Source organism: Ovis canadensis, chromosome 9 (assembly GCF_042477335.2).
Source record: "Ovis canadensis isolate MfBH-ARS-UI-01 breed Bighorn chromosome 9, ARS-UI_OviCan_v2, whole genome shotgun sequence".
Classification (NCBI taxonomy): domain Eukaryota; kingdom Metazoa; phylum Chordata; class Mammalia; order Artiodactyla; family Bovidae; genus Ovis; species Ovis canadensis.
Window position 1 is genome coordinate 82,193,016 of NC_091253.1, and position 25,268 is coordinate 82,218,283.

At 36.1% G+C, this 25,268-nt stretch overlaps 1 protein-coding gene across 1 annotated transcript in view; it reads right to left on the reverse strand.

The window, feature by feature from the left end:
- The window catches only part of ZFPM2 (zinc finger protein, FOG family member 2), a 522,659-nt gene that overhangs the window by 380,889 nt on the left and 116,502 nt on the right, over positions 1 to 25,268 (reverse strand). Inside the window, exon 3 of the mRNA XM_069600394.1 lies at positions 10,717 to 10,818. Coding sequence (XP_069456495.1) covers positions 10,717 to 10,818 — 102 coding nt within the window. The remainder of the gene's footprint in view (positions 1 to 10,716; positions 10,819 to 25,268) is intronic.

The following is a 25,268-nucleotide window of genomic DNA, read 5'->3' on the forward strand; positions in this document are numbered from 1 at the left end:
CCCATTCCAATATTCTTGTCTGGGAAATCCCATGGACAGAGGAGTCTGGCAGGCAACAGTCCATGGGGTCACAAGAGTCAGACACGACTTAGCAACAAAACCACCACCACCAATAAAACACAAGGAATGATAAAAATGTGAAAGGCACCATTTCGCAAGCCCTAATGATACACAGGATCCTGGCAGTAATCAAGAGGTGAAAAGTTGATGGGAAATTTTACAATAGACGGAGGTGAAAATACCTGAACCATTTGATATAATAAACTCACCACAAGTGGAACAGTGGCCTGGCCTGTATATTCTTACTGATACGATGCATTGGAAGGCACCAGTAATGTCTATGTAGCACTGTTGCCTACAATATTGAACCTGAATTTATTCAAGGATCTACATTCAACTACCAATTATAAGAAATGTATTTTAACTGTGTTAATCAATATTACCCTTTTAAAAAATCTTATAGTAAGCTGGATTTAGAAAAGAGGAACCAGAGATCAAGTTGTCAACATCTGTTGGATCATTGAAAAAGGAAGAGAGTTTCAGAAAAACGTCTATTTCTGCTTCAGTAATTACGCCAAAGCCTTTGACTGTGTGGATCACAATAAACTGTGGAAAATTCTGAAAGAGATGGGAATACCAGACCACCTGACCTGCCTCTTGAGAAATCTGTATGCAGGTCAGGAAGCAACAGTTAGAACTGGACATGGAACAACAGACTCCTTTTCCTGTTTGGAGTACGTCAAGGTTGTATATTGTCACCCTGCTTATTTAACTTCTATGCAGAGTACATCATGAGAAACGCTGGGCTGGAACAAGCACAAGCTGGAATCAAGATTGCCGGGAGAAATATCAATAACCTCAGATATGCAGATGACACCACCCTTATGGCAGAAAGCAAAGAAGAACTAAAGAGCCTCTTGATGAAAGTGAAAGAGGAGAGTGAAAAAGTTGGCTTAAAGCTCAACATTCAGAAAACGAAGATCATGGCACCTGGTCCCATCAATTCATGGGAAATAGATGGGGAAACAGTGGAAACAGTGACAGACTTTATTTTCTTGGGCTCCAAAATCACTGCAGATGGTGAGTGCAGCCATGAAATTAAAAGATGCTTACTCCTTGGAAGGAAAGTTATGACCAACCTAGACAGCATATTCAAAAGCAGAGACATTACTTTGCCAACAAAGGTCCATTTAGTCAAGGCTATGGTTTTTCCCATAGTCATGTACGGATGTGAGAGTTGTACTATAAAGAAAGCTGAGCACCAAAGAATTGATGCTTTTGAACTGTGGTGTTGGAGAAGACTCTTGAGAGTCCCTTGGACTGCAAGGAGATCCAACCAGTCCATCTTAAAGGAAATCAGTCCTGAATACTCATTGGAAAGACTGATGCCGAAGCTGAAACTCCAGTACTTTGGCCATCTGATGCGAAGAACATTTGAAAAGACCCTGATTCTGGGAACAGTTGAAGGCAGGAGGAGAAAGGGACAACAGAGGATGAGATGGTTGGATGGCATCACCAACTCAGTGGACATGAGTTTGATTAAATTCCGGGAGTTGGTGATGGACAGGGAGGCCTGGCATGCTGCAGTCCATGGGGTTGCAAACAGTCAGACACAATTGAGTGACTGAACTGAACTGAATAGTAATCTAGTTTCAATTTGTGGCCCGTTAATAGCAAGTGTGTATGTCTCTATGTACTTGCTTTTATTTTCCATCTTTTTAAACTATTTTTACTTCTAGTGTTCATCACTGTGTTGGTCTTTACTTACCCTTCAGAGCTTTATTAAGTCCCTTTCTGGTGGCTCGGAGGTTAAAGGGTCTGCCTGCAATGCAGGAGACCTGGGTTCAATCCCTGGGTTGGGAAGATCCCCTGGAGAAGGAAATGGCAACCCACTCCAGTATTCTTGCCTGGAGAATCCCATGGATAAAGGAGCCTGGTGGGCTACAGTCCACGGGGTCACAAAGAGTCGGACACGACTGAATGACGTCACTTTCACTTTCACTTTCTGAACCAGACAAAAGAGAAGCAAGTAATTACACAGTTTAAGTTTTCTTTCAAAGTTTTAGATTTAAGAGTCAGTCATATTTTTAGGAGGGGGAGGCAATGGCACCCCACCCCAGTACTCTTGCCTGGAAAATCCAATGGACAGAGGAGCCTGGTGGGCTGCAGTCCATGGGGTCACTGAGAGTCGGACACGACTGAGCAACTTCACTTTCACTTTTCACTTTCATGCACTGGAGAAGGAAACGGCAACCCACTCCAGTATTCTTGCCTGGAGAATCCCAGGGATGGGGGAGCCCAATGGGCTGCCATCTATGGGGTCGCACAGAGTCGGACACGACTGAAGCGACTTAGCAGCAGCAGCAGTAGCAGCATATTTTTAGGAATATTTCCAGACACAATGTTGAGTCAAGGAAAAAAATTTTCTAAAAATTATTGTGCCAAAATAAACATCTAATGCATGTTTCAATAAAAAGAGTTATCAAAGAGATGTCCTGTGCTTAGTTGTTCAGTTATGTTCGACTTTTTGCGACCTATGGACTACAGCCCTCCAGGCGCCTCTGTCCATGGAATTCTCCAGGCAAGAATACTGGAGTGGTTGCCATGCCCTCCTCCAGGGGATCTTTCCACCCTAGGGATTGAACACAGGTCTCCCACTTTGCAGGCAGATTCTTTATAAAAGGGATATCAAAGGTTTTTCTCATACTCTATTGACAAGTATCTTCCTAGAGTGCATGTTGAGAAGAATTCTAAAGCAAATTATGACTCAGGAGGAAGGAACACAGTAGAAATTCTGTTGTTGGACAAAATTGAGGTGAGTAGTTAATCAAAACAGCCAAACCATGGAATGATTTTTAAATAATAATAGAAGTATTATATTACTTATAGAAGTATTATATTAGCAGTATTATAGAAGTATGCTTTTATAATAGTATATATACAAAATTATAGAAGTATTATATTATAATATATAGTATATTATAATATACAAAAGCACTTTTAATAAACATCTGATGTAAGGCCTAGCCTTTAACTGTATTGGGCCTATGAGTCCACTGATGGGTCCTCCAGTTTCATAAATGTCATTCAAATGCTTCATCTACAATTTCTAGTTTGTTTCATTAGAGTACAGTAGAAGATATAAAAGCACTTGCAAAGCCATCTAAGATAGAGTCTTACAATATTTTTATGATTTTCTCCCTGCTTCTTTAAGTTATTTTGTCCACATCTAAATGTTTTAGATGTTATTTCTCTTTACCCAGTCTTTTGAAGGTTTCAATATGGTTGCCATAGAAACAATGTCATATTTTGCAAATATATTTAGGTGGTTTAGACAATATTTAAAATCAATTAAAAATTACAGTAACATATATAATTGGTAGGCTTATAAGTGACTGCCCACATGATTCTTTCTAGCTCCTGGTCTCTGAACTGTTTCACTAGAGCTGTTGTAACAAAGTACCATAAATCATGTAGTTTAAATAACAGAAATGTACTGTCTTACAATTCTGGAGCCTACAAGTCCAAGATCAAAGTTCAGCAAGGTTGATTCCTTTGGGGGCTTTGTGAGAGAATCTGTTCCGTACCTCTTACCTAGTGACTGGTGAGTTGTCAATCTTCAGCCTTTGGCTTGTAGGAGCATCATCTCAATCTCTGCCTTCATTTTCACAATGTTCTACTTGTGTATGTGGTCTGTCTCCAAATTTCCCCTTCTGACGAGGATACCAGTCATGTTGGATTTACAGCCTGCCCTAATCCAGTACAACCTTGTCTTAACTAATTACATCTCTAATGACCCTATTTCCAAATAACACCACACTCTTTGGAGAGTTTGGAATTTAAGACTTCAGCATGTGAATTATGAGGGGACCTGACTTAACTCACAACAGTCTCAATCAGTAAGTTTCATAGAAAGAGTGGAAATTTTAGTTTAATGAAGGGAGCTTTGAATGTAAAAGATTAATTAATGAATTTTGCCATGAGAGTAGGGTCTGGGATAGGAAAGTATGTGTTGTCATATATTTTTCTGGGATCATGCTATATTTATAAACTTGGCCTTGTATGTTATTTTCCTGGAGTGTGTTTGATGAAAAAGTCACTGGAAAGAAAATGTCCAAAAAAAATTAATCTCAGTTCATTATCCCTTAACTTGAATTTCTCAATTAAAGTTGTGCAAACAAATCAGGTATTTGCATATTCTAAAACAAGCCATTATTTAAATATCCTTGATTCTTATTCTTGTACATCTGAAGAAAGAATAATAATGATAAACTGGTATATTTTATACAGTTCCTTATTACTCAAAGACATCTCTTTCCAAACAATAATCGTAAGTCCTTTGCCTTCAATCTACCTTTTCCTTTTTTTGGTTAGGTTTATGTGTGTTTTAATTCTATATCAGAGTGCAAATTGGAGTAAAGGAATAAGATAAAGAAAACTTTTTCACTGTGTTTATGTGACATTCCATTCTACAAAGAGTAAGGCTTTCATCTTTAATCCGATATCCACTTAACTACACTATAGAAGATTTATTTTGACCCCCTCTTGTTTCAGAAGGGGCTCAAAAGTCTGTAGCAATTTTTGACACTTTGCTATAATGTTTTTCTGATCTCCCCCCTCTGCCCACCACACACACACTCCTCCCTGCCTCATTTTCATATGGACACAAAGAGTTGGGATAAAATGATGGTTCATTATAGTGGTACAGAGCTCTTATCTTTATCCGGCAAGAGTCATTTCCTTCCAAAGATTGAAATGCAAATGTGAAAATTAATGATAACTGCATTATCTGATGGCAGAGATAATACCAATTCACTGTCAGAGTAATACACAGTCATTCTACGATTTCCTCCGCTTCTCACAATATTCTTCTTACTGTCAGACTATATCTATGGTTAACTATGTTTCATAGGTTTCTGTTAATTTACTTCAAATGGCATTTCCCAGATCTTATATCTACCACATTTTCCCAATCAAAAAGGAAACTAAATCAGAACTGTAATCTCCAAGCCCTTCTTTGGACTAGTAAAGGGGGAAAAAAAAAAAACCCAGCTCTGTGTCATTAGTGTGCTTCCTCCCAGTAGTCTCCTCGCTGCCATTCCACTTTGCACAAAACAGTCCCCATCCACAGTCTAATTTCAGGCACAGACCACAACTAGCTTGATCCTCTGCATGCATCCACAACATGACAAGCAACTGAAAAGAGGTCACACTTATAGATGTCTTGACCAATTTTTAGTCCAGATGCAACAAGTACACATATCTGATTTTATGCTAAACATTCTCGAAAATTTACTTACATTAAAACTTCTTTTACTGAATTATGTTTTAAATCCAGTTGACTACAACATAGTTAATATAACCCTATGATGATTTCTAATAGCAAAATATGGCAAGGTTAATTCACTATACAAATGTGAGTTTATCATCTGTAAGGCATTATAAAGGCTTCTAAGGCACAATTGCCAAAATGATACTAAAAGTAATATTAACAGCTATCTATTGAGCACTTATGAAGCTTTGATCTCCATGTTTTACATAGAAAGTAATGGTGTAGTAATTACAATTAGCCCCACTTTATAAATAAGGAAACTGAGCCCTTGGTGAGTTAGTAACTAACCCAATGTATCATGAGAAATGCCAGGCTGGATGAATCACAAGCTGGCATTGAGACTGCCAGGAGAAATATCAACAATTTCAGATATGCAAATCCACCTCTCTACCGGCAGAAAGTGAAGAGGAACTGAAAAGTCTCTTGATGAGCACGACAGAGGAGAGTGGAAAACCTGGCTTAAAACTCAACATTCAAACACCTAAGATCATGTTCTTGCAGCTCCATACTCCCAAGGTCACAAGACCATAAGTGTCAGCATGTATACTCATATACAGATCTGTCTGGCTCTAAAATTTGTGCATTTTCTCCTGTACTCAAGACCATTATCTGTTTTCTAGGTTGACATGCTTAATTACTGCATCCTACCTAACTGTAATACATGGATAATTAAAGAATATTAAAGGAGAGAAATGGCATCAAAAAGAGAGTGTGAACCCTGGTCAGAATGGCCATTATTTAAAAGTCTACAAACAACAAATGCTGGAGAGGGTGTGAAGAAAAGAAAACCCTCCTACACTGCTGTTGGGAATGTAAGTTGGTGCAGCCACTATGGAAAACAGCATGGGGGTTCCTCAAAAAATTAAAAATAGAGTTGCCATATGATCCAGAAATCTCACTCCTGGGCAAAAATCTGGACAAAACTGTAATTCAAAAGATACACGGACTCCTAAGCTCACAGCAGCACTATTCATTTACAATAGCCAAGACATGAAAGCCACCTAAATGTCCATCAACAGAGGGGCAGATAAAGAAGATGTGGTGCATACACGGAATGGAAAATTACTCAGCCATGAAAAAGAATGATGTAATGCTATTTGCAGCAACATGGATGGAACTAGAGATTATCATACTAAGTGAAGTCAGACGTGGAAGTCACTTATATGATGTCACTTACATGTGGAGTCTAAAATATGATGCAAATGAACTCATTTACAAAACAGACTCATAGATATAGAAAACAAACTTATGGTTGCCAAGGGGGAGGTTAGAGGTTAGCAGATGCAAACTATGGTACATAGAGTGGATAAACAAGGTCCCACTGTACAGCACAGGGAACTATACTGAATATTCTGTGATGAATCAGAATGGAAAAGAACATAAAAAGGAATGTTTAATGGAATCATTTTGCTGCACAGTAGAAATGAACACAACACTATAAATCAACTATACCTCAATAAAAACAAGAGCTTATTGACAGCATAATATTACATGTTTGGACTTCTCTCTAGCGCCTTTCACAGTTTTTTAGTGTTTGTTTATTAAGTAGTTAAATGTATGGGTACTGGCACATTGAATTACTTGTGAGGGTGATAAAGAAAAGGCATTTACTTAAAAAGAAGACTGAAATGATATGAAAGGTATGAAAAGTAAGTGTCCGACTCTTTGCGACTCCATGGACAGGAGTCCACCAGGCTCCTCTGTCCATGGAATTCTAGGCAAGAATATTGGAGTGGGTAGCCATTTCCTCCTCCAAGAGATCTTCCCAACCCAGGAATCAAATCCGGGTTTCCTGAATTGCAGGCAGATTCTTTACTCTCTGAAGTGAGGTATAGGCAAATGCAGATGAAAGGAAGAACAGCGGATAGTATCATTTGAACTAGATTCCAAGCAAGGTAGTGTCAAGGTAATTTTCTCGAGAGAAAGAAAGAAGAACGAAAGTTGCAAATAGACGTGTGAAATATTGAAATAATGAGGTAATGACTTTTATATTGGCCTCAACTTTATTAGCTTAGTGTGAGTCTAGCACTCCACACAAATATGAAAGACACATAGGAAATTGAAGATTATTCAAAGAAGAGTCACAAGTATTTAAACATTAAATAATTTCACCATTAGAAATCTTTACAAATGGAAGATAATTTTCCTAAAGATTGCTTGCATGTGTGCATGCTAAGTCACTTCATTTGTATCTATCTCTTTGCAAACACACAGACAGTAGCCCACTAAGCTCCTGTCTATGGGATTCTCCAGGCAAGAATACTGGAATGGGCAGCCATGCCCTCCTCCAGGGGATCTTCCTGACCCAGGGATCGAATCAGCATCCCTTGAGTTTCTTGCACTGGCTGGTGAGTTATTTACTACTAGAGCCACCTGGGAAGCCCCAAAGATTGTTCAGGTTCCACCTTTACAAGTTAGCAGCAGTACAAGCAATTACAAAACTTACCTTTTAGATGAACAACAAATAAGAAAAATTGCACTGGGGAATCTGTATTTGATACAAATAGGACACTTTAGATAGAAGGTGATTCATTATAGAATTAAGCCATCAAGAAAAGTTGTGGAGTTTTCAATCAAACTTTAAAAATAAGGTAAATCCTAATCCATCTTAAATTATGTCAGCTCTGTGCCTCAAATTCTTTAGATTATTTCCTTGTTGTTAGATTCTGTTCTATTTTTTAGAGATAATTGTCCATCTTAGGATGACTTTCAGAACTGGGTGGAGGTCTTCTTAAAGTTAGAAGACCTTGAAATCACACCTAACTCATCACCTCATGTCTTAACTGACAATTTATGGCTAAATTCAAAACTATATGCTTAGCATTACAAAAGCTTACCCTTGTATCAGATGTACTACTGAACTTTAAAATAATGCCAAAAAGAATTTTTAAAGGTTCTGCTTCAAGTGTCAACAATTTCAAAGCTATAATAATGATCATTAGCACTTTATGTGCATGATCTGGTTTGATTCTCATAAAAGCCTTAAGAGGCATTAATATCACTTTCCACATTATAACAAACCAGAATAATGGCACAGAGATTAAGCAATTTGCCAAAAATTATTCAGCAAGTGAGCAGCAAATCCAGAATTTGAACCTAAACCTTTAGAATCCAGAGCTCATTTTCTAACACGTATGGAAACCTCGAAAACTTCCTCTCCTTAATACAGTAGTGAAATACCAATAATTTTTCTGAAAAACAAAAATTTGGGTAAAAATACTGACGTAATTAGGCTTCACCGGAGCACAGCAGTAAAAAGAATCCGCCTGCATTGCAGAAGATGCAGGAGACGATTCAATCTGTGAGCTGGGAAGATCCCCTGGAGGAGGAAACGGCAACCCACTCCAGTATTCTTACCTGGAAAATCTCATGGACAGAGGAGCCTGGCCGCCTCCAGTCCAAGGGGTTGCAGAGTCAGACATGACTGAACAACTGAGTGTGAGCATGATTGATGTAATCACTATTCATGTAAAAGGAAAAGTCCAGAAACATCCTGTATACTTTCTCCTGAATGAATGTTATACATTAAAAGATACATGTCCAATAGGTAATCTTTTGTTATGAATCAACTTCACTAATCAGAGGATGTCAAAATAATAAACTCCCCTCTATTTTTCAAAACATCTATAGGGAAAAATGTGTTACTGATTTTACAACATACAAAGGATGGATTTCCTCTAGGTATACCTGCTTGGAGGTGCACATTTTTCCTTTAAAGTTTTTTCACATTCAAATGTGCCACAGAAAGAGTATATACATTTTCACTGATATCAGCTGAATAAAACCAGATACATTAAGTACATTAAATAACTCAGATGTGAAAAATTTTATCATGCTTTACCCTTGCTCCCCTCCTTTTTTACCTAACATATGACTTTCTTTCTGGAAAATATTCCTGAAAAAGGTAGCATTGGGTGTTCGGTATGTGATTAATAATTCACTACCCTTCTGAAATTTGCTTACATACTTCCAAGTCACTGGGAACACTGTGGGCCTCAGTCTTGAGCAAGGAGGAAAACCAGCCACCTCCAAGTTTGCCCCTTTGAGAGAATCCAGAATGTACCCTTTGCAGGTAGGCATATCAGAAAGGCCATCTAATCTAAATGTAAAAAGTCTTCTAAGTAGCCAATACATACCCAATTCCATGAATGAACAACCATACAACGTAAAGCTGCCCACCTTTTTAAGTTAAATGTAATCTCCAAGGACAAAAACTTTTTTCCAAAGTTGGTTTCTTATTTTATTTTAATCAAGGGAATTCTTACCTATATTGAGACATAAGTATTATGCGATAAGGTGAAAATGCCACATGTCCACATTTTCTTTCAAATGCTTAAAATTTGGTAATATAGTACTTTAAATATAATACATTTTGATCCAAAATCCTGTGTAACACTATGCTATAGTATACAGAATACAAATATTTGCATATGGCATAAATAACATTAGAAATGATATCATAATAATCAGATATACTGTATCTTCATTTTTGTTTGCATTATATTTTCCAGCTGCTGGTCTCAGAAAACTGGAGTTCCTCTCTTCTTCATGCACAACAGAGAGCAATTTGCAAAGTCATGCAAGGGTGAAAATGTGATTGAAATATAGGGATCTTTCTTAATGAAAAATGTTACTGCTTTGGAAATTATGAATAAAACAATTTCAAAACTCGTCTATATCCTTAAGCCCTATGATGTAATAGTCTCCATTTATAAATATACCATAAACTTCAAATTAGTTGGCACCAAATAAAGTTGGCATAAATGTTTTTTATCCACAGGGTTCTTATAACTGTATATATCTTTGTAAAATGATGTTGGTGTTTTAGAGTATTTTACGTTAGTTTTTCTTTTTCTTGAAATGATTAAGTATCAAGGTCTTTTAAACTGACTTTATTTTTCATTTGTAAAAGTGAAAATGTTACCAAAATCTTGACTCAAAGGGGAGTATCTGCTAATATTTTCTAAACTTCTAAACACATACTGTGACTGAATCTATGACTTACAACATGACTAAACTAAATGAATTTCTTTGGAGTACTGTTATTGTTCGAAGCTTTAAAAGTATGACCAGTTTAAAGATAGAAATAGCATAAAGATCTCTGTTCAAAGAAAATGCAAGAAGAAATGACTAAATTCTTATATTAATATAAAAGAAAACAAAGATGAAAACTTCAAGTAGAGGTAACACTGGTTTTTACACTGGTTTACCAAAGATAAAATCTTCTTTAAATGATGTTATTTATTCAGCCTTCTGTGTAACATATACACAAAGTTTTTAAAATCAGAGATGAGAGTATAAGAGTTTTATTATTTAATTCAAATTCAAGGGGAAAAAAAAGTGGATAGTAGCCCCAGATGGTTGATTTTACATTTTTGTCCTACCTGGTCCATCCCAGTCGTCTGTCTCAACTGCAGGCTGCCCTGGTTTCTCTGACTGCGTGTCCCCATCTGATTCTGCTGTCTCCTGGACTCCTTCATCATCACCTGGAAAACAGCAACATACAGAGAGAAGGAGACGTGATTAAAGCCCTCTCTTTGACATTCAAATCCTCCTACAGGGATGTCCTTAGCATATGTCTAATTATATAATTGTTACATACATGGTCATTATACTGAACACAGGTCTATGATTAATCATTTTGATAACTATTATGGCTTTATAATAAATAAACATTAATCATAAATAAATAAACTGCTATAAATACTAAAAACATTTCCATAAAATTTTTCATTTGGAATTATTAGTATTAGACAGAAGAAAAAAATGAAAATCCATATGTATTCTTTATACAGCTTTCAATACAGAAAACTGTAACTTGCTTATTTCCAAATTACATTTTTATAAAGGCAAGATGCAGCAGAGAAGACATATTTGTGTTTGGGTTGAAAGTGAGTTATTTTGAATATTTTCTTTTTCTCCATCATTAAGCTTACTAAAATGTGTTTGTATTTATTTTAAAAATGGGTATAAAAAGGTCATAATTGAATGATTATCATATAAGATGAGCTAGTCACACAAGTCTTCACAATGTAGAAAGCTATAAACCTATATTTGTTCTTGAATAAGTACAACTGGTTTGCAAAATCATGCCTTCATTTCACATAAAAAAGAAAAATGATGTAATATACTTTGAGCAAAAGTATACTTACGGCAAAGAATGAGAAACATACTAACATGACCACATTTTAAAAGCAAAAGGTCTAATTTTGTAAGTGCCTTCATTTTAAATGATAATGTAACAAAGAGAGTTGGACTGTGAAGAAGGCAGAGTGCCGAAGAATTGATGCTTTTGAACTGTGGTGTTGGAGAAGACTCCTGAGAGTGCCTTGGACTGCAAGGAGATCCAACCAGTCCATTCTGAAGGAGATCAGCCCTGGGATTTCTTTGGAAGGAATGATGCTGAAGCTGAAACTCCAGTACTTTGGCCACCTCATGAGAAGAGTTGACTCATTGGAAAAGACTCTGATGCTGGGAGGGATTGGGGTCAGGAGGAGAAGGGGACGACAGAGGATGAGATGGCTGGATGGCATCACTGCCTTGATGGACGTGAGTCTGAGTGAACTCTGGGAGTCGCTGATGGACAGGGAGGCCTGGCATGCTGCGATTCATGGGGTCGCAAAGAGTAGGACACGACTGAGCAACTGAACTGAACTGAACTGAACTACTGCTTTAAAGAAAAATAACTGACTTTAATACAGTGCAAACAATAATATTAAACATTCCTATTTATAAGGATAAGAGAAATCAGAAAACAGAATAACAAAAAAATGTGATGTGATGACAAAAATGAAAAGAATATAAATTAAAAATAGGGAAACTAAACCTTGAATCTAATAATGCTAAATTTTTAAAGTCAAATTGCTTGCCCTTTGAAGCATTCAATAACTATTTTTCACACAATTGTTAAAGCTCTAATATTAATAGTACTTAAATATTTATATTGTTATAAATTATACATTGAATTTTTAAAATCTTTCACAGTAACCTAGAAAATACAAAATTTTCAGGAAACAATTATTATTACAATGACAGTAGTATGATGTTAATATGAGTTTTAAAGTTTAAACTCCATAAATTTTACATTCACTTCTATATATAGCTTCACAAAAATAAATCATTTTAAAAAGTCAAATAAAAGTAAAGAAATACAATGCAGAAATCCAGTGACAGCTCTGCTGAACTTAATTTCCCTAATAGAGAAGTACTGCCTCTGGTGGGTAACAAAGAATCAAACACATGCCCATACCACCAAACTTCATGCCTGGAATTAAAGGCTCTTTGAAAAGTGAGTTATCTCTTCTTTTCTGGATTATCAAAATGAAATCCTCTCCAGAAAATGTTTATTGAGCATCTACCAGGTTTAAGGAACTATGGTAGGCATAGTAGGATATATTTGAAAGGAGTATAAAACTCATTATAGAGAGCAAGTTCATAAATAGAGTGCAAGACACAGTCAGAATCATAAGAGATGTATGTACAAAGGCTCAGTAGTAAGGTAACAGTTTGAATCTGCTGTGCTCCTTTTTTTTGTAGCTCACATGAAACACAGATGCACCAACCAATTGGGAGATCAGGGTTAGAGACCAGCTCTCACTTCTCAGACACAAATAGGACTGGTTCTCAGCCTCTACACATGAGGAGGCTCCATGGCCTTTTAGTATATTGGAAGAATTTAAGAAACCCGAAAACTTTGTTACCAACTAAGTCAATGTTACTTAAAACAATATCCTATACCACCAAATCTTCTGGAGTGCCACCAGGGATGTGTGACCCAGTTTAGGGAAAGCTGAGCACTGAAGAATTGATGCTTTTGAACTGTGGTGTTGGAGAAGATTCTTTAGAATCCCTTGGACTTCAAGGAGATCAAACTAGTCAGTCGTAAAGGAAATCAGTCCTGAATATTCACTGGAAGGGCTGATACTGAAGTTGAAGCTCCAATGATACTTTGGCCACCTGATTCAAAGAACTGACTCATTCAAAAAGATCCTGATTCCAGGAAAGACTGAAGGCAGGAGGAGAAGGGGACAACAGAGGATGAGATGGTAGGATGGCATCACCAACTCGATGGACATGAGTTTGAGCAAGCTCTCAGAGTTGGTGATGGACAAGGAAGTCTGGCTTCTGCAATCCATGGGGTCATAAAGAATCGGACGCAACAGAGCAACTGAACTGAACTGATACTGACTTTACCAAAGCTCTATTTTTCATGGGGACTATAATTCACACTAGAATCTACCACCTAGGTGAGTGACCTTTTCCTTGCTTTCCCACAGACTGAATGGAAGTTAACTCCAGGCACGGGTGCAGAGGAGTCTACAAAGGAAAATGCACCCCCTCCACCAACAGTGAAGACTAGAGCATCAACCTATATATTTTAAACAACATCCATGCCTTCTAAGCACTTTTCTCATATCTTGTGATCTTGAAACAGAGATGCGAGCATCACAGGGGACTCTGGAGAACATGCAGCCCAAATAAGACAAGTTCACCCATCAGGAAGTTGATGTACAGATAGGGTGACTTATCTACAGTCTTAGAGCTACAACATTTATTTCCACATGGGGAATCTCCCCTAAGCCTTCTCATGCTTCAGCAATAAGTGCTTCCCAGCCATCTCCTTCCCCTAACAAGCAGAACAGTAGGGCTATGGGGACCACAGAGAGGCATCATGAAGACCACCCAAATCAGCAGTTTGTAAAAGGTTAGGGGCTAAATTTGAGTCTCCTATCAGCTTGGTATTCTTTCGAAAACATCCTTTCTTGTCTCCCTACGCCCTCCCCATCCCACTAGTTGAAGAAAGAACACATACACCTTAAAATAGTTGAATTTTAGTCATAGAGAGATGGATAAAAAACTAAGCATGAGACTACACTGTTAAAACTCACACATCCAAGGACCCAGAGAACAGAGAGTAAAATTTTCATCAGAACTACTTGGGTAAGTATTATATTCAGTTATTATTTATATCATTCTGTGTACACAGAGAGAAGTAAATCTTCCTGACGTTTACTATTACAGTTTAATTGTTGAAAACACTGCTATGCAAAATTCAATCAGTAATTAACATTGACAAGGCATATATTTGAAGATGCAATGAAATATATGAAAAACAAAAAGAAGCTTTCTCCTAAGAACCATATAATCTAGTTAAGGAGACACCCCACATGCATAAGAGAGGTTGCCATTGACAAAAATAACCAGGGTAGTCCATGAATAATTCCAAATGAGATCACATAAGATATAGAAACTCAGAGACCAAAAGCATGAAATGACATTGACCATGGAGAACCTTCTAATTAATTTTGAAGTTCTACCTTCCTGTTGAAGATGGAGAAGCATTGGGGAACTGACATGATCATGTAACACAAATACAGTAATGAACACATATTTATTTTCTATGAATACACTTTGTCAGACCTGTGGTCCTTGAGTTTTCCCTCACTTAATCTGTAATAACAATCTAACTCACATCCCAGATATCCCTTCACTAAATTTTTTGTGAGACTGGAATTAAGTCTACTCTAAAATACTTTATTTGGCAAATTACATATTTGGAAGGAAAAGTATTCAGAAACACAGTGAGAAACAAGTATGTGCGGAAGAATATATTGAAGAGTTATCACAACACTTAGAAGTTAAAAGAATTGACTTAGATCTATGTATCTATCTATTATGTCTATCTTTATTAGACAGAAGTGATATAAAACATTCTTAGTTAACGGATTAAACGACTACTTTTGAGTCTCTGAGCACTAAGGATACAAAACAAAGATGGTTCCTTCTCTCATACAACCTGTAGATTAGGACAGAGACAAATGAACAGACCGCAATCTCATGCAATTAATGATTTCATGCGAGCAGTCCATGGTGACAGAAGCACAGAGGCATGACATTTAATGAAAACTTGGTGTCGTGGAAGCTTCCCAGAAAAAGGAACCAATAAAATATCTGAAATTTGGAGGCATAATCTTAAATGAGTCTGAACTCTGTAGGTTTCACGTCCAGGGGCTCCATGTTTAAAAACTATTTTTTTTTTCCAGATTAAAAATGAGAACCACTTCCCCAAAGAAAAAGATTATTGGAGAAGGAAATGGCAACCCACTCCAGTGTTCTTGCCTGGAGAATCCCAGGGACCGGCAGAGCCTGGTGGGCTGCCGTCTGTGGGGTCGCACAGAGTTGGACACAACTGAAGCAACTTAGCAGCAGCAGCAGCAGCTAAGTTAATGTGCAGGAAAAATGGCAGCTTGAAGGTGGTGAAACTAAAGACATTTCAGCGATGCAAAAATAGGATCCAGACAGAGTTTTAAGATGCTAACAAGAGACAATTCAAGAAATATTCCTACTGTTTGATGGTTGACTGAATGAAGTCCTTTCCCTCATTCAGTATGGACCAAATTTACTCATGATCATTTTCATCAGTAACTACTAGGAAAAGAAGGTGGCAGGATGACTGCAAATCTCAGCAGACATTTGATACACATAGAACTTTAGTAAATCACTCAAAATGAAAATATTATCATTCAACTATTAAGGGCTTGATTGAACTAGTAATTTCATATAACAAAATACCTTCATTAAATATCACTTAACTGCCAAATCAAAACTGTAGAGCTTAGATTTCAACTTGGGCCAACATCTGCAGCAATACTCAGTATTGATAATCCTGATTCATGGAACAATTTGATCTAATTTGTTTCATTATGCAGCACGTATAATTAGAAAATGACTGAAAATAAATACTGCAGAGTATTCAGTAAAGAAGCACTCGAAAATAGCTGATAGTACACAATTAACAGCTCTAAAGAAATTACATTTCACAATTATTTTAAACCATTTATGAAACTGATTAAATGTACAATATGCGTCACATTAATAAAAATAAATCCTGAGTGAGAAGAATAAAAGTCATTGACTAATTACTTGTGTTTTCTTAAAGAACCCCAAAATGGAAAAATGACCAAAAGCATAAGAGTATCATATGAAATGATATATTAATATTTAGATATAGAAAAAAATAGGTCAGAATTAAATTTATATTTACCTCAATGTCTGCTATGTGCCAAATACTGAAATCATAAATATGAATAAAGAAGAGATAATGTCACAAAGTTCAGATTCAGTATGGAACTTAAACATGGCTACTATTTCTTAGGCACCATACAGAACTAGTTAAATGAACATCATATCACATCAACAACTCTGCCATGTATTATTATCCCTATATTTCAGAAGACTAAACCAATAGGCAGATATGTGAGAAGATGCCCAAGCACACCGCTGTTCAGTAGCAGAGCCAAGAATTGATTCCAAGTCAGCCCAATTCCAAAGACCACACTCCAAATCCATTAGGATATTATAGTTGAATTGAGGTCTAGCAACAAAGACAGCAAGATGTGATAGATAGCTGCTTTCTCCTCATCATATATAAGCCTTGTTTCTTCATTTTTATTTTAGGTGTACTATTTACTTAGAACTTGCTAAAATCAAATTATACAGAAATGCTTAATCAATAACCATTGCTCACTGCGCAGTTAGAAAATTAGATTTTGGCTTTATACTTTTTAGCATAACCTATTGCAATATCATTACATTTACTAATTAATTGCTTTCAGCACTATTTAATAACTAAGATATGTCACATTTTTCAACTTTTAAACCCTTCATCATTTAAGTTTATTTCAGGAAACCAGCTCTCATTTTTATGGTAATGTTTTCACCTAATTCATTTTTAATCTTTTTACTAATGAAAAATGAAATGATTAAAAAATAATTTAATCGAATATGAAATCTCTAAATTACTTTAAGAAACAGTATTTTCCCCTCACAATAGAGACTTGCTTCTTTCCTATCAATATTTATTCTCATGGAAAATTTATAAATAGAACTTTATTTTGATATTAACCCAATTTCAGCCTCTTCTTGATTTGAATGGGAATGACTTCATTGACCATCTTTTTTTTTAACTTTTATCCAATTTTGATTCTTATATGTTTGAAAGCAGCACTCTAGAACAGCTTATGAAAAAATGGCATGAATAATTAATAGCTAAGATAATGACAAATTTGTTCAGATACTGCTTCAAAAGCTTTGTTGGTAGGAAGAGGAAAGGGAGAGAAAAGGATGCTAGGATGAGTATTATAGAAAGAGCTAGAAATCCATTTGATATCCATTCATTTACTTGCTAAATTCTTTATTCACATGCTTTTAAATAGAAATTTCAGTATATTTTTAGCAAAGCACAAACACATTTAATGGGATAACCACTATATACATCCAGAGACCAATTCATAAATGATGAAATGGAATAAATGTCAAATGGTAACAAAATCTACAATATTTCTGAAATTATGGCTATGCAGTTAATGGTTTTCCATTGCAAGATTAAACTCTTTTGTTGCTCTTTTATAAGATATTATACATATTTTGTGGGCCCTTCCATTTTTCTTAGTTTAGTTTTCAGAATCAATGAAAGCCCTATAGGAGGAAATTGAAGGCATTATTGAGCACTATAAAACATCACAAATGACTCAGGGAAATGCACTAGAATATAGTCTTTGGAACATATGAAACAGTGTCTTTTGATTCCATATTAGGTATTGTTGGCAAGGTGGTAAAAGCAGTGGCTCTATTTGCAAGGCAAAAATCATTTCAAAACACAAATAAATATCTTTTCACTGAAAGTTAGACATTCCTGTAGAAATTAAAGACTTGCCACGTTCTGAGGCAGTCACTTTTTCCGCGCAAAATAGCAGCAGTGTTTGAAAGCAGTCATGCAGGCAAACAGCCTTTCTCAATCCTGCTCTTTTAATCCATGTAGTTCCTATCAATATTAACCTCTTATAGAAATTCTTGTACAATGAAACTATTGAACTTTCTTGACTAGGAGTGTTACTGTAGCTGTTAGTCATCCCTATAATGTATTTTGCAATCAGCTAAATCATCAAAGTATTTTTTAACAATGAACAGTTCAGAAATGACAGATCTACTTTCTTGTTCACAACTGCTTATCAGAGAATAGATATCACATATGTTTTCCAGGTGCTTCCTATAGTTAGGATACCTTCACAGAAGCCGCTCATGAAAGATAAGGTCATAAAAGAGATGAAAAATGTGTGAGCTTCATACACTTATGGTTTTATCATCAGACAAGATAGCTTTGGTTAAAGGACTGTAACAGTCAAAAACAGAAAACTGCAGCTTGTATTGAAGGGCGAGGACATTTAAGTTTAAGATTCAGTTTGTGTTTGCTTTGCCTAATAGCCTCCACAATGTTGTTTGGCTTAAAACAATTGTTTGGTTATAGATTATCCAAACAGAGGTGTCATGTTAAATTAACTCTACATTGCCAAATTACAGACATTGTTACATCTCCAGAGACAAAAAATAAAAACATTCAATTGTTACCCTTTTTTTGCTAATGTCTAAAAATAAAATCTAAACATTTCAATGGTGTGAATAGAGTACACCCTTTATTCTGTGGCTCCCTATAATGATGCCTGTCTCAAGTCCCCCTTGACTTACAATAAATATATAAGAAAATGTAGGGTTTTGCTGTGTTCTGGATAGTTATATTCAGTACACAAACATTTTTAAATGCATGCGATTTCCCTGTAACTTTCCTTTCCTTTTTCATACCCCAGAATATGAATCAAACAGATCAAAAAACGGAATCCACATTTATTTGATTATAAATTTTTAGACTCCAGATCAGGAAACAATCCTTAAATGTTTGATAACAATGGTCCAGGGCTAATTCTGTTATTCTGAAAAGAAACTGTCTCTACAGTCAACAGATGACCACTGTAATATCTGTGGCATTTTATTACAGCTAGTAAGGGAAAATTGTTGAAAATACTAATGTTTATGGTAACTGTATCAAATAAAAGTCACATTGAAATTATTGATAACTTAGGAAGAAAGAACAGTGGTTTATAAATTCTTTCTACAGTCCTGAATATTTATTCCTGACATCAGTATCAGCCTCTATGGGAAAAGTTTAAGTTTACTTAAGATTTGGAACATAAGGGAAATTTCCACATGAGATAAAATAAGGCAAATATTCAGCACTATATCATTCAAGAAATTTCACTCCTCGTTATTTCTCACAAGAACATTTACAAGCAAGTAGAGGAGGCATCTTACTTTAAAAGACATTTCTGAAATACATATTTCAAAGTTTATGTTTAAATAAGTTTTATTTTCTCTTCCCCTGCTTTGCCTCAAACCAAACCAATCAAAGGAACAAACAACAACAACAACAAAAAAAAAAACCCTCACTGCAACTGAAAGGAAAAGCCACTGCAACTACTATGTTCCGTTCAGAGGAGGATTCTACAAAATTAAGCCATCTCTTGTTCCAAAGAGGAGACAAAGTAAGGCCTGATGGTCTGTAAATGATAATACTCTGAACTGTAATTGACCTATTCAGGGATCTGTTGTTCAGCCATCAAGAAACCATTAACTTTCAGTTTTCTGGCCTCAGTCTTCAAGCTTCAAACCCAGCATTCCCTTTAGGAAATTATCATCATCACCAACATCAACAGCATCACCATCACCATTATCATGGTCACCATCATCACCGTCATCATCACCAAATCACCAATATCACCATCATCATCACCAATGTCACCATCGTCACCATCATCATCATCATCATCATCACCAACATCACCATCACCATCATCACCATCATCATCACCAACATCACCATCATCTCCAACTTCACCATCACCATCATCACCAACATCACCATCGTCACCATCATCATCATCAACAACGAAAAGTAAAACCAAAGCTCACAATCTCTGAAACTGTCTCCCTAACAAGTGAACCTAGTCTACACAGAAAGATCAAACCAATCTGAGAAAGTTATGATCTTTGAATACCATTTTCCATACAATCTAATTGTTTATTCTTTCTTGTTTAACAATTCACCCCAGAGAGGCTTCTCCGTTCTCATAATCCATGTAGGAATATGAGTCATAAGCAATCACTCATTACCACAGTGTTCCATCGCCACAATATAATTTACTCATTATAATTAAGGCTTTACTCACGCCACACATCCAAAAAGCCAAGACCAATGGAGAATGCATACTGTGGGACAGCAGCTAACAAAAACTTTGGTCCCTATCTGAATGCCCTTTATCCAACAGTAGTTCAAATACCCTAATGATGATAAATGACTCTCAGAGCTCACAAATAGGGGATAACATTTATTTCTTCTGATAAACCCTGTTTTTTTCTACTGCATGACCACTGAAATTATCTATATTTTACTTTTTCATTTTCTCTCTCTACCATGTTTATGGGAAGCTCAGATTTGCCTGTAATGCTCCATTTTCAAAGTATTTATCTCCCTGTCCTATGCTTCCTCTCATTATTTCCTGTCCTTCACCCTATGATCATTGTTCTTCCTGATCTCTCTGGCCCATACATCTCTCATCTGTGTCAAGTCCCACTGTGGTTCCACCACAATCTGCAAGCTCACTAGTCTTTTGCCATGCTGCCCCTCTGCTTGGAACCCTATTGCTTGTTTTACATAATTAATTTAGCATTAGAGAGCAACTAAAGTGTCACATTCTTAAGAACATTTTAACCTTCCTCACTCTTTCAAACCACCGTGTACCACTTTTGTGATTATTTTATTAATGTCTGCCTCCTCACTAAAATGTAAATTCCAAAATAGCCAAGACCTTCCCTGCATTTACTCACATAGTAATCACAGCATGGCCCAAAATGTCTAGTATAGCAAGTGTTCAATAAATATTTACTGGATTGGAAAAAAACATGCATGTGCTAAGAACTGACTGCCACAATGCTTTGAGTTATTCATTATCCCAATAATCAAGTAAAGATAAAAACAATGGCCTTTGAAGCTGAAAATGCTCCACAGTAACAGAACTTACAGGTGGGCGAGTGGTCACCTGATAATGAGTAACATGTTCCCACCCTCTCTTTTCATGAGGTGGACCACTCCTTAAGTTAAAAATAAATTCCCGACAATGGATTATAAGTGGAAGAGTCCTGGGAAACTTTCAGGAACCTATTCTTACAGCTGAATGTAATCCTAATGAAGTTTCCATATCTGGGGAGGTGGGCAAGTATTCTAGGTTACAATCAGCCTTCTCCAAACTCAAATCCATAATCAGCTTCCACAACTAGGGATCGTCCCAGTGTGTGATCAAGTGAAGTCAAAGTCTCTCAGTCGTGTCCAACTCTTTGCCACCCCATGGACTGTAGCCTGCCAGGCTCCTCTGCCCATGGAATTCTCCAGGCCAGAATACTGGAGTGGGTAGCTGTTCTCTTCTCTAGGGGATCTTTCCAACCCAGGGATTGAACCCAGGTCTCCTGAAGTGCAGGCAGACTCTTAACTGTCTGAGCCACCCGGGAAGCCGTGTTATCAAGCAATCCATTCAAACTCCTTTCACCACAAGGTCTTCCCACAGCATCTCCTCCCTCAGGGCCAGCAAGAGGTCCTTAGCTGCTGATAACACAAGAAAAACAGAAATAACATCCAGAGCACTGCCTAGATTTTCAGAAACATGGAAAAATGTTTTAATAGTTTCCATGAGTATTTATACTCTCTTTATGCTCAGGGCAACCTATCCTAGAATAATAGCAGATTTGAAATTCAGATATCTACCATAAATGCCAAGAAATTTTAGGAATCTTGTTCAAGGTTTTTCAAAAATTAGCAAGTTGAAAGCAAACAACATTCTTGATCATAGCTGTCTCCTATGAGATCACTCATATTTACTGAAGGTACTAACAGAGGTTGATGCAGGCCTTGTGGGGCCTGAAGCTTATTCAATTGGAGAGGCCTCTCCTTAAAAGAAGAATGCAAAGTTGTAATGACAACATTAGGTGTAGGGCCTTGGAAGGAAATGAGGAATTCTGAAGCCATGTTATACCACAGCAAACTAACTAAACAATTGATAAATAAATTTAAAAGGTGAATGAGTAGATTTAATATTTTGGCAATAAATATGAAGGTATGCATTTTATGTAAACTGTCAAAATCCATTCCTTTTACTAATGATCTGATTTGGGGGGGCACCTTAAAAAGTTCCCCAACATAAACTGACAGTATTATAGAGAAAACATCACTTTTTCATAAAAATTGGGTTTCCCTTAGGATATTAGCCTGTTTTCTTATTGTCAGTAACACTATATTTTTATAGAACTATTTCTTGTTGAGCTACTATATTTTGGTATTCTCTTTCACTGTCAGTCACTAGGTCAAGATACAGGCGCACAAAACATAGGCTTAAATGAGGCAGATCCTTGCTGGTGAATCAGTTTCCATATTGCAAAGACGTGCAATGTCATAGGAAGCTTAAGAATGACTACGATGCTTCCTTAATCAGCCCAAACTTAACATTTCCTCCACTCTTTATATATATATTCCCTTTTCTCACTTGTAAATATGTTTTCCTTCCTTTACTAGATGACTTCATCTTTAAGAAATAAAAACATTCTTTTATATACTTCCCTTTCTGCCTCTGTATGCGTGTGGTCACTTACAGGCACTTACACATACCACGTCCATAACCAGAAACAGGTGACATAGATTTCAGTATTAGTTAACTAGCCTGGAACATAAAAAGAATTGGGGAAAAAAAAAGAAAAGATTATCTAAGACCCAAACTACAGAGTCTTGTGCTAATTCTATAGCAAGAACAAAGGCTGCATCAAATCCCATTGTTAAACAGGTAGCCAAGAAGTGAAGTGTTTTATACATCTATACTATAGATTTCTACCTAGATAAATCTCTATCTTTAAAAATAATCCTTAAAGAGACCTTCCCTTCTCACTGTCAGAAAAATATAATCACAGCCTACTGTCTGTGCAATTCCACTTTCCATCTCTGCTACGCGCGTTTAAGACTTGGTAAGATACAGCTACTGTCAAGTTTCAGAACAGTTTCTTGTCTAATCTTTCTACTTCTCCAGATCTTTGATACAGAACCTGTTAGAATGTATCGCTTATTTTTCCAGTTCCTATGTTTATCTCACTTCCACTCTTACCATCTGCTGCACTGCATTTCCTTCAGAAAAGTGAAAAGTTTTCACAGTGGCCCGAGCTTTCCCTGCAAACAATGCTCTCTTCTCCTCTTCCTTCCTTCCTCTCTCTGCTTTTTATTTGGCCTTATTTTATGTTAAGGTCAAACTGTTTTAAAGAGTTCACTTTGCAAAGATTTTTACAGGGCTGAAATTCCTATTCAAATAGTTTTGATGGATTTGTAAACATTATTGCTATTTATTACTGACTTCTGCCCAAGCACACACATTTTGGTTTGCGCCCAGTCTTTTGAATTACCTGAAAACAACTTCACAAGAAACAAACAATGAGAAATTGTGGCTTATTTCATGCCACCAAATCAGAGTAACAATCATCCAGTTAATATAATGAGTCTAAAGAGCTTTCAATATAGCCCTCTCATTTTACTGAAATGCCAACTTTACTTACTGCAAATTGGTTTATATGGACAGAGTCTTTAAGGGAGGACCAAAAGAATAGAAATCTTTGAAGCCTTCCCCTGAAGTATTTATTTACCCTTTTTAAGTTTCTTGTATTTACATATGCCCTTATATTGACTGACACATCACATCTAATAAGTGTTAAAAATACCTCAAAAAAGTGAGTTTAACGCTTCACATGTCCAGGCTTCGTCTGATGTGCTCATCTCCTTCTATAAGGATTATATAATGATGGACATCAGAAACAAAATTAGCTCTCTATCTTTATAACTACCATAACCTAGGTTTGAATCTGGTACTAACCTTTGGTAATTTTGTGACTTTGGCCAAGTTACTGAAGCTTTGGAAGTTGCAGGTGAAAACAACATCCACCCTGCAGGACAGTAAGTTGATTAGAAACAATATATATACAGCAAGATGCCTGACTTTCAGGAGCAGTCACCAAATGGAAGTTGTTATTACCATTATTATAATTATTATAATTGGTATATAGACTCAGTGCCAATCTCTGGAATCTCATTGAACTACTAAAAGAAGCTGAAACAGCAATCTGCATTCGTTATCAGTATTTGCTTCACTGGTATAACACATTCCCTTATTTTTACTTGACCTTTTAAAAACAACAAAAAAAGTGACTGACTATATTACTATAATTAAATTCATCATACGGCAGCTTTCCACATTCTACGTTTAGCACTACCAGAGGTAAAGATTATCCCATCAGGCAATGGAAGGGCAAATACTTTAATACTGCCTGTTGCTTCTCAAATGATAATCAAAACATTGTGAGAAATTTTACATACTAACAAGAAACTATGAATTTTATATTAGAAGATTAAAAGCTCTGAAAATCTTCCTTGATTTAAACCTAAAAAATGCTAGTGCAGAGTACCAAGAAAAAGTTTTTAAATCATTTATGATGTTTAGCAATAGAAAGCAGAAAAGACATGGCTACTTCCAAGAGATCAGTTTCTCTACAATGATAACATTTTATCTCAAATTATTATGGGACCAACAGTAGGATTCAAGGTTGTCAACCATGTTAATTCCATATGATTAAAATAAATTAGCTTCTCAGGCTTCCCTAATTCTATTCGTTCTTGTAATTTTCTTTGAATAGAAAAATAAATCGAGTTAGTAGATGTAAATGATTGGCACACTAGTACAGATCTGCATGCATTGTTTTATATTTTTTTAATTTGAGCAAAATAAAATTGAAAAATACTTTTTAAATTTAGAATAACTGTTTATATAATTACTACTTGAACAAATCTACTTCCTTCAAGAAACACTGTCTCTTCATTCTACCCAGAATACCACTGAGAAAATACAGCAATAAAAGAGCTTAAAATATACAGTTTTCCTTAATAGTATTCAGCTAAAATCAGTGATTAATTTAATATCTAGATAAAAGAAAAAGTCAATCAATATCAGATGTCTTCTAATATACC